The sequence below is a fragment of the Anabrus simplex genome, chromosome X (genome assembly GCF_040414725.1).
Source record: "Anabrus simplex isolate iqAnaSimp1 chromosome X, ASM4041472v1, whole genome shotgun sequence".
In the NCBI taxonomy this organism is placed as follows: Eukaryota; Metazoa; Arthropoda; class Insecta; order Orthoptera; family Tettigoniidae; genus Anabrus; species Anabrus simplex.
In genome coordinates this window covers 163633586-163648025 of record NC_090279.1, presented here as the reverse complement: position 1 = coordinate 163648025, position 14440 = coordinate 163633586, and the positions used below count along the sequence as shown (strand labels likewise).

General features: G+C 40.3%; 1 protein-coding gene across 1 annotated transcript in view; it reads right to left on the bottom strand.

Moving 5' to 3' along the window:
* LOC136886744 (fatty acid synthase) overlaps nucleotides 1-14440 on the bottom strand; it is a 198915-nt gene that overhangs the window by 168839 nt on the left and 15636 nt on the right. The window contains exon 3 of the mRNA XM_067159548.2: nucleotides 5474-5647. Within this exon, the coding sequence (XP_067015649.2) occupies nucleotides 5474-5647 (174 nt within the window). The remainder of the gene's footprint in view (nucleotides 1-5473; nucleotides 5648-14440) is intronic.

Below are 14440 nucleotides of genomic sequence, written 5' to 3'. Positions count from 1 at the left end.
TGCCATGCTTTTGTGAAATATCATCTGCGGACACCAGGCAGAGGGATCAAGTGTCATTTTAACAAGGCACTCTTCAACTTATGCCTTTGCTAGCAGGACCTAGTGTTTACAGTGCACTATGTCTTCTGGTATAGGCTAGAGCAATTTTGTTATTTTCATAGATCTGTCTCTGTCTTATCCTTGGCTTTGACAATATGAAAGTGACTGAGGTATGAGCGACGCTAGTAATGCCAATCCTTATGCAGCCAGTCCCTGCTATGAATGGTGTGAAAATGTTGCTCATAGGGTCGGTTGGTGTATGCATTTCAGTGGGCTTGGCTCGGTGAGGAAAGCAACGGGAAACTACCTCACTCCTCATTTCCCTAGTATGCCTCTTCAGTGATGCCTAGGCCATCTATGACAGCTGATGGCAGAGCTGTTGAGGATCCCACCAGCGGAATTGCTGACGGACTGAACATACATACATACTCTTCAACTTAGCCAGACTTCACCAGCAGAAACTCTGCTCTATTTTGAATACCTAGTGGAAGGACCATATTACCAATCATACAAGTTTGGAGAAAGTGAAAACAAATGAAAACCTACAACCTGTTTTTCAGTCATTGACCGGGTCAGGGATCTTGCGGCGAGGATAGGAATTATACCGGCTGCCAAAGCCTGTCGCACTCCTCTGGGGCAATGATTAAATGACTGACAGATGAAATGAAATGATATTGGAGAGTGTTGCTGGAATGAAAGATGACAGAGAAAACCGGAGTACCCAGAGAAAAACCTATCCTGCCTCCACTTTGTCCAGCACAAATCTCACGTAGAGTGACCGGAATTTGAACCACGGAACCCAGCGGTGAGAGGACGATGCACTGCCGCCTGTGCCACGGAGGCTAGCCACAAGTTTGGAGAAAGTATGTGGTAATAATGTGGAAGCTTCCATCTTTGATGGATTGGGCATGTCCATCGCCAAATCCTCTATGATGAATTTTGCTATGGCACAAGACAAAGGCGCCCTTTGAGATGCTATAAACATCAGTCTAACCCTAGAACTGGCAATGTTAAATCTTGCTGTGGCAGCCTTATTTGGCAGCTTTTACTTGTTTAAATAAAATACCAAATATCTGCAGGATATGACAAGATAAATGTACAGTCTGTTCAAAAAGTGTAATTCCTAAATTCAAAATAATAATAATAATAATAATAATAATAATAATAATAATAATAATAATAATAATAATAATAATAATAATAATAATAAATTTAAATACCTTGGGGAATGGATTCAACAAAATGGACTTGACAAAGAGCCCATAGCAGCAAGAATCAAGAAAATGGAAGTTACTTTCCAAACCACCCGTAACATTTACAACAAAAAGGGCTTTTCCCTGAACACAAAAATTTGTCACTACAACACTGTCATCAAACCAGTATCACTGTATGCATCTGAATGCCTTATCCTGTCCGAGAAATGTTTGCTTGCGGATTTAGAGAGGAAAGAAAGAAAGATTCTACACACCATACTTGGTCCAAACTACAAAAATGGCATCTACATTAGAAAATCCAGGCAAGAAGTATACTGTAAGATAGAGAAGATCACGGACACAATGCGTAAAGGCAGAGTTTGCTTCTACGGTCATATACGACGGATGATCGACTCTCAATGGACGAAACGTATCTTCAGTATATTTGACGCAAAACCAAAAACGGCAATGCCATGGTACGTTAATGTCAAGAAAGATCTTAAAGAACTGGGCCTACAAGCAGAAGATGCACAAGACCGAAATCTTTTCAGAACAGCCATCAAGACTTTTGGGACTTTCCGGGACGAAAAAAGGGGAACTGGTGCTAAATGGACAGAAGAACGTTGTACTAAACACAGTGAGCTAATGAAGACGATGTGGATCAAGCGAAAGATGAACAAATGCCAGAATGTAAAGTGAGGCTTATCGTGGTCCCTAGTTGGTCGATTAGCGAAGTTGAATGAATGAATAATGATAATAAAAAACTTTCCATCATATGTACACAAAACTGGAACATGTCGGTAACAAAGTGAGATAATACGGAGTGTCAATAATGTATCTGTAATGCACTAGCAAAAGTTTCAGCATTCTGAGATTCTTGAAAATACTGTATTTGGGAAAATGTTCTGGCATGCAACCATTTGTTATGATAGGTTGCTTTATGGGAGGTTCATTATCTCTATTCGATATTGTTGCAAAGAAATAGCTGATAAACATCCTAAATCTGAATCTGTCAGTTCATTCTCAATAACCTCAAAGTTAGAACCGTCACTTTCATCCTCCAACAAATTTTGCGCTACTTCATCAGTAATTTTCTGTAATGAAGTGAAGATGCCATATTTAGACACACACTGTACTAAAAATGTATATAATCAATCAAATAACAATATATATACAAAAGTAAATAACTCGGACTGAACCGAAAACTATGAAATAAAATGAAATAGAATAGCAAAGCAGAGTCCATGAAGGTTTGTTTACAAACATTACAGAAATGTTGCTCAAACAGATTGTTGGAAAACTGCACTCATTTATTTCTGTGAAACTGCACCCAAAGACGTTGCAACTATGAATGAAACTAAACTCGCAGCTGCTGTGGACATTGAGAACAACAATAAGTAGACTGTCATGACATCTGTTGAAGAAATGAGGAAATTACGAGAAGAAATATGAACGTGTAGAACATTCGACAGTACCACTACAGCAGGGACCTATTGCCAGTTCTAGGGTTAAGCAAACCAAGAAGGAGACCAATATAAATCTGCAGACCTGGGAATCACTTGCTGAGGATTGCTTACTTTGGGAGTGATCCATCTCTGCTACTATCAAACTGTTTGAACAAGAATGTCACAGACATGAAGAGTCCAAACAACAGGCACACAAGTTTTGCCATGCCCTACACTCATCATCATCATCATCATCATCATCATCATCATTTCCCAACTCCAGTTTCCCGGGTGTGGTGTACATGCGCTCGCCATCTCCTTCTGTCTTCATACATCTTTTGATCCAGTACATCCTTCCATTTGTATCCTCTCTCCTCCACATCTGATCTTACAGTCTCTATCCAACGTTTTCTTGGTCTTCCCTGTGGTCTTCTTCCTATGAGATTAAGGTCGAAATATTTTTTGGCAGGTCTTTCCCTGTTCATTCTCATTATGTGCCCATACCACTGAAGTCTGCATTTCTTTATGACACTGATAATAGGAACCTCAATACCAGCTACTTTCCTATTCACTTTATTTCTGATCTTGTCCTTTCTGGTTGTTTGGTTCATGGTTCTAATGAATCTCATTTCAGTTGCTTGGATTCTACTGAAGTCTTTGTTTAGTAGGGTACATGTTTCTAAACCGTACGTGAGGATTGGTACGAAGTAAGTGTGGTACATGATTGTTTTCACTTTCTGTGATATTTTGCAGTCCCAGAGGAGATTCTTGACTTGACTGTAGAAGTTTGATGCTTTCTGTGTCCTGCTGAGTATTTCCTGCCTAACAGTGTTGTCTTTCGATATTGTGCTTCCGAGGTACTTGAAGTGGTAAGCTGATTCGATTTTTGCTCCTTCCAGAAATATATTTGAGCTTGTTCCTTCCCTGTTGATGGTCATTTCTACTGTCTTTGTTTTGCTCATATTCAGTCCAAAATTTTTGAATGTGGGTTGTTCCATTCATTAAGTTTCTTCTGAACTTCAGCTTCTGTCTCTCCCCATAAAAGCACATCATCAGCAAATACCAGGGCGTTTGGTTCACTGTCCATTTTCTTGATAGATTTGATGACCTTGTCCATTACTATTATGAACAGGAGTGGTGTCAGAGCACTTCCTTGTTGGACATCTCTCTTTGTTTCAAACCATTTTGATCGTCCGTTGCCTATCTGGACACAGCTGTAGCACTTCTGGTATAGCATCTTGACTTTGCAATTAAGTACTTTGGCACCTTTAGGTCTTCCAGACATTCCCGTATCTTGTTTCGAGGAACACTATCATATGCTTTTTCAATGTCCACAAATGCAATCACAAGATTTCTTCCGTATTCCCAGTACTTTTCTGTCAGCATCTTTACTGCAAAGATAAGATCCACAGTACTTCGACTTTCCTGAACCCGTGTTGTTCTTCCTCAAGCAAAGGTTCCACTATCTTCCTAAGTCTTGTTTCTATGATCTTTTCCAGCAGCTTCAGCCCTATACTATCTATCAAATCCAATTTGTGTGGATCCAAGTTTTACACAAGAATTGATTTGTTTAGTCACCAGAAGTTTGCACATAAAGAGTAACGAGTGTGAAATAGTTTATTAAGCATGAAAAATGTATACTCGGCAATGAGTAACAGCCAACAAATATTATCATTATTTTCTGAAAGGGTGTGTTCCATTCAGTTTACCCAAAGAAAATTCACATGCTCTCCCATGCCACATGACTAGATATAGAGATTTAAATGCTTTCTTCAAAACTTCCCCACTGCATTTCTTCCAATGAAGATTTTTCCCCACTCATCATTATCTTCACATAATAATATTCTCTCTATAAACTCACCCTGAAATGTCCCCATCTGTACTCATACTCCATTTTGCTCCATTTATTTCCAAAATGATATCCCACAATGTCAGAAACCTTCCCTGCTGAGTTTTGGGATTTACATGAGGCAAGTTTTAGTAATTCATTCATACCTGTACATACATTCCTGGAATTAGCTTCTAGCTGTAATTAGAGACATACCTAGCAAAATGTAATTAAAAATAAATATTGAAAATGGTACACCAACTTAAGAAATTAGTACATAATTTTTCCTTATATCGTAGTAGCTATCAAAAATATATTTTTGTCTACAATATTTCTTTTAACTATTGTGTAAGTTAATTTAATTAGATACAGAATTAAGAACTGAAATACCCTGTAGTTTATACAACATAGTATCTATAAGATGGTTTGGCATAACAACATGTCTCATTGCCTGAGCCACACTTCTTCATTTCAGTTTGACAAAGTAAAACTACGGAATAATAATTTCAGCATATTGGATGTGCATTAATCTTTTTGATCCATTGCTATTGATGTTGCGCCAGTATTCCTTCATTTAGTTGCTCATTCCTTTCTTCATTCTCACAAAAAGCCTACTTTTGGTGGTTTCCTTCCAGCTTCCTCTCAGAAACCCTTGAAATCTGATACCATTTTTCTGAAATTGCTTAATTCTGAATATCTTCCTTACTTATGCCCATTTTCTTCATATTCTCATGGATTTCAGAAAGCACCAAGGAATAACCTTTTTGCCTTCAAAATGGATCAAGATATCAAGTAAATAAATAATTAATTAATTAATTAATTAATTAATTTCCAGAAAATTTCCTATATGCTATCATGACTTTTTTTCTAAATCCAGTCTCAATCCCACATCACAGTCACCTTTGTCTCTAATCTCATTGTAAATCACAAAATCATTATCAAGGAGTGACTATTTTAATTTTACTTACCATTCACACCAAGCCACCGGGAAATCTTATTAGCAAACCCCACTCGTTCTGTTCCTGTCACACCATATCCATGTAACTCGAGGTTGTCGTAGCACCAGTCACGTTCTGTCTCACTGATACATGCCGACACATACACACCCACGTTCTTACCCCGCAGTTCACAAGGATTCATCCCTGCAAAACAAGAAAAATGATCAAGCTTCCTTAATGGATTTTTAAAAGAATGTATGGAAGGTCCTTAACAATGCCGTTTCCACGCAGCAAGCATCAAGTAAAAGTAAACGCAAAAATCCAAGCCAGGAATTCCGTTACTATAGACTCAGTCAACTTCTGAAGTCGTGCAGTCTGTCAAGACAGCTCAAACTCAAACAATATAACATATTACTATTATCTATTGTGTTGTAAGGGTACCCGACTATCTGAAAACAGGAATAAAATAGTCTCCTTGTTTACAAAAAGCAAAAAGAAGTCTGCATAAGATCTTCAGCACAACAAAGAACATGACGAATGAGCAGTGATGGATTAAGTAGAATTGTGAGTTGTATTATATGTTCAAAGCTCCAAACACAGAAAGTAAATGTGTCATGTGGGCAGAACATGTCGCATTTTTGGGTACACATACACAGCCTGTGAACCTGATGTATTTAGTCCCTGATAGGAAGAGAGGACAGTGCAGGTCAAGGAAAAGTTCAAGTGACAAACTACACGAAAACCCAAGACAGATCAACACCGGGAATGACTGGCAGGAGGGACCAAGAGATAGGACACAGTGGAGGAGATGTCTTGTAGCTGCGGGCAGTCCACTGAGCCTGATCAAGATATGGTGATGAAGACAGTGCCCTACAGCTGCTCTTAGTATTTCAATAATATGATTGCATGGTCCTACATCAACTTGATCAACCCTCAAATGTCAACCTTCACATCTTTGTATACTGCCATCTTCATATAGATAGGGTCTCCTCATCAATCCCTGTTCACATGTCACATATCCTATTCTGACTGTGTTCCTATTCATGTTACTATTTTTCTATACATGACTGGATTTGTTACTTGTTAGTTCCTTTCCATTGCTTATATTAACCCTTTGAGCTCCTTCTGTGTTTGTCCTGTGTTCTTAGTCTTTAGTCCTTTAATCACTTCCCTTTACCTGTATTCATTTCTTTCTTTTTTATCCTTCACTTCCCACATCATAACTTAAAGTCTGTCATGATGATGCCTCAGGGAGTGTTGACGCCAGCCCTCCTGATGAAGATGGGAACCAGAAACAAGCTCGTCAGAAGCTGAGAAATAACAAATGTTAAAGAACGGGGACTGATGATGAGAGAGACCATCAATGTAAAGTGTATGAAGATGTGGAGATTGTCTTTTTCCTGTTACTCCCTCTTCCCACACCAAATTTTCATTGTGGTTATCTGATTATGTGTTCTTTTCATATTTTTATCTTCATTTATATGAGTTGAATGTAGAAAACTAGGTTACCTAGAAGAAGAATAAAGAGTAAGAGAAGTAGAGGGAGACCTAGAAGATGATGGTAAGACCGTGTTTTTAACAATTTCTAAGTAAGATGTGTAAGAAATAGAAAAAACCACAGATGATTATGGAGACTGCACTGGTGGAAAAGAAATATCCAAACACCATGAAATAAAGAATGTAGAATATAGAAATTTTGGCAATATATTTGTTGAGGTAACATATTTAATATCCATGCGAGAAAAGCCATCACAAATGTGCCATGCTGGTCCATTAATACCTGGTGTAATTGCCTGATTGTAAAATGCAGACATGCAATCGTGCATGCATTGTGTCATACAGATGCCAGATGTCAGCTTGTGGGATAGAGTTCCATGCCTGTTGCACTTGGTCGGTCAATACAGGAACGCTTAATGCCGGTTGTGGTTGACGCTGGAGTTGTTGTCCAACGATGTCCAATACGTGCTTGAATGGGGACAGATCAAGGGATCAAGCAGGCCAAGGCAACATGTCGACATTCTGTAGAGCATGTTGGATTACAACAGTGGCATGGGGGCGTGCATTATCCTGTTGGAAAATACTACTGAGAATGCTGTTCATGAATGGCAGCACAACAGGTCGAATCACCAGATGGACATACATATATGCAGTCAAGGTGCGTGGGATAACCACGAGAGTGTTCCTGCTGTCATAGGAAATTGCTCCCCAGACCAGAACTCCCGGTGTAGTTCCAGTGTGTCGACACAGCAGACAGGTGGAATGCAGGCACTCACCTGGCCTCCTTCTAACCAACACACTGCCATCATTGGCACCAAGGCAGGGCTGGTTTTCATTGGAAAACACAACGGACCTCCACTCCATCCTCCAATGAGCTCTCACTTGACACCACTGAAGTCACAGACGGCCGTGGTTTGGGGTAAGTGGAATGCATGCCGCAAGGCATCTAGCTCGGAGCTGTTCTTCAAGTAACCAATTTCTAACAGTTTATTGCATGACTGTGGTGCCAACTGCCACTCGAACTGCTGCTGCAGACACAGTCCACTGCATCACAGCCATAGGCCAAATACGGAGGTCCTCCCTCTCGGTGGTGCCATGGGGACATCCGGAGCCTGGTCTTCTTGCGAGTGTACCTTCTCGTGACCACTGCTGCCAGCACGCATGCACAGTTCCAGTGTATGGGACCCTCACCAGGATTACCTGATTCAAGAACTGGAAAAAATCCAAAGAAAAGCAGCTCGATTTGTTCTGGGTGATTTCCGACAAAAGAGTAGCGTTACAAAAATGTTGCAATGTTTGGGTTGGGAAGAATTGAGAGAAAGAAGAAGAGCTGCTCGACTAAGTGGTATGTTCCGAGCTGTCAGTGGAGAGATGGCGTGGAATGACATTAGTAGACGAATAAGTTTGAATGGCATTTATAAAAGTAGGAAAGATCACAATATGAAGATAAAGTTGGAATTCAAGAGGACAAACTGGGGCAAATATTCATTTATAGGAAGGGGAGTTAGGGATTGGAATAATTTACCAAGGCAGATGTTCAATAAATTTCCAATTTCTTTGAAATCATTTAGGAAAAGGCTAGGAAAGCAACAGATAGGGAATCTGCCACCTGGGCGACTGCCCTAAATGCAGATCAGTACTGATTGATTGATTGATTGATTGATTGATTGATTGATTGATTGATTTATTTATTTATTTATTTATTTGACAGTGGAGATATTCCTGCCAAGTCATTTTGCAATAGTGCAGAAGGAAAATCCTCCTTCAAGTAGCCATATTATACAGACTTGTTCAACCGCAGTGAGCTGTTGATACTGGCCTCTCATCTTCGTAAAGACATTCTTGACCCACTCACAGTCACTCCGTCCAATTTCACAGGTAACTAACGCTCTCGCATAGTATAGCCCGTATTTAAGGTAAACCTGATGTGCAACATCGTGGGGCTGCTACTAGCACCACGCTAATGTGATTTGCGGGAATGTTGAATCAACGTCATCTTTCAAATGTATAAATACGCCTACCAACGTTCGTTAATCTAGCACTACCCCTTCTTGGTGTTTGGATACTTTTTTCTGCCAGTGTAGTTCATACACAAGGGTTAAAGCCACTACTACTACTACTACTACTACTACTACTACTCGCGTGCTGCTATTGAATGGCTGGTGTTGTTTAGTGCTCCGCGTATTTGCTTAATTAAGTGGTGTTTTAAAGGCTGTGTATGGTTAAAATATATTGCGATTATAAGTGGAAGTGCTGCCCTTCAGAACGCGGTATTATCTCTCTTTGATGAGCTAAAGAGGCATCCCTTTTCTGACAAGGTAAATAGGCCATTTATATTGCTTTAAATGATTTAAGGTTATGTTTTCAAAGAGAAAAGAGAGTAGAGGTACTGAGAATAGAAATGTCAAATCCAAAGAGGTTGAAATAGACGTAGAAAACCAAAGAGATACTATGTCGGATGAGGAGCTGGACGTAACCATGGAACTACAGAGTACGAAGACTATAAACCAAAGAGTAGGATTAGAAGAGATGCGACTAGAAATTGATAAGTTAGTCAAGCATAGTGAAGACTTATTAGCATTAGTTAAGATGACTCCCAATACGAAAGCGGAGATAAAGAAAGGTATTAAAGAAATGGGACAAATGGCAGAAATAATCCGTAGTCGTTCGTGGGAATGGGAACAATTTGATGTGAATGAAGATCCAAAGGCTAGGAGTGATTTGGAACAGGGCACTACCTCCAGTAAGAAAATAACCCGTGATGTTGGGACACAGGCGCAATTCAGTGACAGAGTGCTAGATATAGAGCAGACCCTTTTGGAAGCTACGTGCTTTGACGAGTTTGCGAAGCTATTGGATAAGGAATGGCCTGACTGTGTTTACAGTAACACGCACGTCATCTCCGGAAATTGACTGATTGGGATATATCAATGGTTGTAAATCCCAAACATCTTACAGAGGAGGATGGAATTATGAGAAGCATGAAGAATATGCATACAGAAATCTCTGACTTGCTGAACTCTAATCTGGAGGAAGGTAAGACGGAATTCCTGCGCACTGTTACGCAAACCTACACGAGTCGAGGAGGAGAGCGGGAGAAGCTGCGATATGTATATGTAATACCATATTCATTTAATCAAGATGGAGTAAATGACCTGCAGAGCCTGTATTCATGTCTCACCCACTGGAAAGAGATAATTGAGACTCATGCAAGAAAGAAGGTGCTGATAACTATCCCGGATACCCTTGATCGGAATTATATAAGGAAAATCTTGGAATGGATGTTTCGTAAGAGTGATATTGAAATAGGGTGCTTGGAATCGGGTAAAACGCAGGTAAAACAGGCTGTTTCTGTGGGATTAACATCGAAAAAGAAATCCTTAAATGACAATACTCAGGAAACAGTTACGTGCAAAGCTGCGGGAAAAACGTACGCCGAATTGCTTAAAACAGTAAAGGAAGGAGTAAACATCGAAAAAATTGGTGTTAAAATAAAACGAATAAGGAAAACAGCAAAGGATGACCTTATACTTACTGTAGAAGGCAAAGGAAAGGCTGACGTATTACAACGTGAGATAACTAAAAACGTCAAGGAAATAGAGGTTTCAACAAAAAGGAAGGAGACAACAATTCTAGTGTACGGTATGGATCCGGATTTAAATGAAAACTATCTCAGAGCAGCACTCTCCTTAGAAGCTGCTGTCGAAGAATCTCAGATCAATATTACGTCCGTAAGACCGGGGAGGTTCGGAAATCTGAATGCTACCGTAATATTGCCAACGGAACCATCGAAAATACTGTTAAAGAAAAAGAAAATAAATGTGGGATGGGCAACCTGTATGGTGAAGGAAAAAGTTACAGTTGCAAGGTGTTTTAAATGTCTTGGATTTGGACATAAAGCGCCACACTGCGACGTTAAGGATGACCGGTCACGGAGCTGTCTAAATTGTGGACAAGAAGGCCATTTGGCGAAGGATTGTGGGAACATTTCGTTTTGCACCATGTGCCAAGTGGAGGGCCACCGCTCAGATCAAATGAAATGCCCTACTTACAGGAAGCTAATATTAGAGGCAAGGAAGTTGAATTTAAACGACCAATAATGGACATACTGCAGGCGAATCTCATGAGGAAATCCGACAGTCATGACATCATGTATGCGACAGCCTTGGAAAAGAAAGTAGACTTAGTGCTTGTTAGCGAGCCAAACAGAAGGCGAGTAGCCGAAGGTGGTTGGTTCACGGACAAAAGATGTGATGTAGCTGCATATTTTTTAAATGATAAGTTGGAGGTGCTAAGCATAAGGGCAGAAGAAGGATATTTGTGTATTCAACTTCAGCAATATCAGATTTATTGTTGCTATATCTCTCCTAACATCCCTTTTGATATTTTCAAAGCTGAAGTAGATGCAATAGTTCAGGACTGCATGGCGTCAGGTATTGAATCTATCATTCTCGGAGACCTAAATGTCAAGTCGCCTCTGTGGGGGGCACCAACTGCAGATCGTAGGGGAGAATATTGGGCAGAATGGATAGCGACCCTAGACTTGGTGGTTCATAACACTGGAATCTTACCAACTTTTTCCAGAGGGAACTCAGAGTCTTTCATAGACGTCACCTGCTCAACGCAGGGTATAGCATCATTCATTGTTGACTGGGAAGTTATGGAAGATGAATCTCTCAGCGACCATCGTTTTATTTACTTTCAAGTTAAGGGATCGAAGAAGCTTAATGATATCACAAAAACGGTGTGGAACTATAATTGGGAAACCTTTAAAATTGCAATCGAGTGGATGTCACAAACTGTAGATACAGTGCAACATACTCTAAAAGATGTAACTACTGCTCTTAAAGATGCTTGTAGGACCAGCCGATTGAGGGGATCAACAAAATATAAAACACGAGTCCCTTACTGGTGGAACAATGAAATAGACATGCAAAGGAAAGACTGCAATCGCAAGAGACGAATTCTTACAAGATCTAGGAAAAAAATCAGCCAGGTCAACTTAATACCATTAGAAGCTGACTATAAGGCATCAAAGAGGCAACTAATGAAGCTAATAAAGGATTCTAAGAGAAATCTCTGGCAAAAGCTATGCGAAGATCTAGACAGTGATATCTGGGGAGCGGGATATAAGATAGTGACCGGTCGAATAATCAACAGGGTACCAGTTCAGCTCCCAGCTGATAGAAGGAAAGCCATAGCAATGGAGTTGTTCCCTTGTACTAATGACAGACTTGAAACGGAATCAGATTTTTGTGTTGCAGAACCGTTCACTGTGGTTGAGTTACAAGAGGTAGCACGCAATATGAAGACTGGTAAGGCACCAGGTGTAGATGGAATCCCACCAGAAGCCATCAAGTATGCAGTTGAGGTGGCACCTGGTTGGATCTTATCAGTCTTCAATGATTTATTAAAAAAGCGTGAATTCCCCGATGAGTGGAAAGTAGCCAAGCTAGTGCTGTTATTGAAGGCAGGGAAACTATCATTAGATCCATCAGCATACAGGCCACTGTGCTTATTAAACACCTTGAGCAAACTTTACGAAGGATTGATTAAAACTAGACTGGAGAAAGAACTTGAACAACAGGGAGGACTTTCTTCGAACCAGTTTGGATTTAGAAAGGGTAGAACCACAACCCAAGCTATTGAGAGGGTGATTCAAATACAGGCAGAAAGCAGTGAGAAATGGGCTGCCTTGATAACGCTAGATGTCAAAAATGCTTTTAACACTGCTTCTTGGAGCATTATTTTGAGAGAACTTCGTAGGATGAACATTTCTCAGTATCTACAACAAATAATCGTTAAGTACTTCAAAGGACGAAGAATACGATTTCACGATTTAGAAGATCTTGAAATGAGTGCTGGCGTTCCACAGGGATCTGTCCTAGGACCCACCTTGTGGAACATTCTATATGATGGTGTCTTACGCCTGCAGCTGACAAAAGGGACAACATCTATTGGTTATGCAGATGACCTTGCAATAGTGGTAATAGCAGAGAATGTAGAAGAACTGACCTTCCGAGTAAATGAATCACTGAGACGAGTTAACCTTTGGATGGTAAATAATAAGTTGAGATTGGCTCCACATAAGACTGAGGCTGTAATTTTGAAAGGTTCCAGGAATTGGAAAAATGTCCGTTTCTTATTAAATGATACAGTGATTATCCCAGGAAAGTCTGTACGATACCTTGGGGTTCTTATTGACAGGAATTGCACATTTGGTGCACATGTGAAGGCAGTAACCCAAAAGGCAGAGAAGAAGGCATCGGCATTAGCCAGACTTATGCCTAACATCGGGGGACCAAGAACAGTTAAGAGACAGATTATGTGCTCTGCAGTATATTCCATTTTACTTTATGCTGCACCTATCTGGCACAATGCACTCAGGAGGAAGATTCACCGAAGAGCTATGGAAAGAGTACAGAGGAAAATGCTGCTCAGAGTTACCTGTGCATATCGAACTGTTTCGACAGCAGCTTTACAAGTTGTAGCTGCCAGTATTCCCATTGACCTCCTCGTTGCAGAGAGAAAACTTTGGCATGAAAGGGATGCAACTATATCTGCTGAGGAAAAGAAATCCTCGAGGAACCAACTCTTACTAGAGTGGCAAGACCGATGGGATGGCACAACCGATGTTGGCCAATGGACAAAAAAGCTAATACCCAACATAGGAGACTGGCTTAAATGTAGACATCGGCAGGTAGATTACTATCTGTCGCAGATCCTGACAGGACATGGAAGATTCGGCGTATACGCCATGAAGATGGGAAAGACGCAGGGAGATGGTTGTTGGTACTGTTCTGAAAGGGATACAGTAGAACACACCTTTTTCTACTGTGTTCGATGGGAAGAAGAACGAAGAAAAGCCTGCCAACAACTTGGCCGACAACTCACGCCAGGGAATCTGGTTCAGATTATGTTAGAGAGCCCGTTTGCCTGGAACACAGTAAAGGCAATGGCGACAAGCATTATGGGGATGAAGGAGAAAGAAGAGAAAGGAAGAACTTAATAACATACATCACTCCATTCTGATGTCATGCCGACAAGCAGTTCCAGAATGGTTTGAGTGAAGAGGGCAGGGGTTTTTAGTTGGTGGAAATCCAACTCCCACACAGAGTGGTGTCTTTAAAAGATTTTCCCCTGCCATAAAAAAAAAAAAACTACTACTACTACTACTACTACTACTACTACTACCACTACTACTACTACCACTATTACTACTACTACTACCACTACTACTACTACTACTACTACTACTACTACTACTACTACTACTGCTACTACTACTACTACTACTACTAGATTTACTAAGGAAATGTTGGGTAAAGTACTTTGCTGTTGCTATTCTTATAGCACAAGTTTTTAATCACATATTAGTCCACTGATATGCATACATAAATGTCTGGCTCCTATGGTCAACACACTAACCTTTAATTTAGTGGACCCCAGGTTCAATTCCTGGCTGAAATGAGGATATTTTAACTCTATAAGGTTAATTCG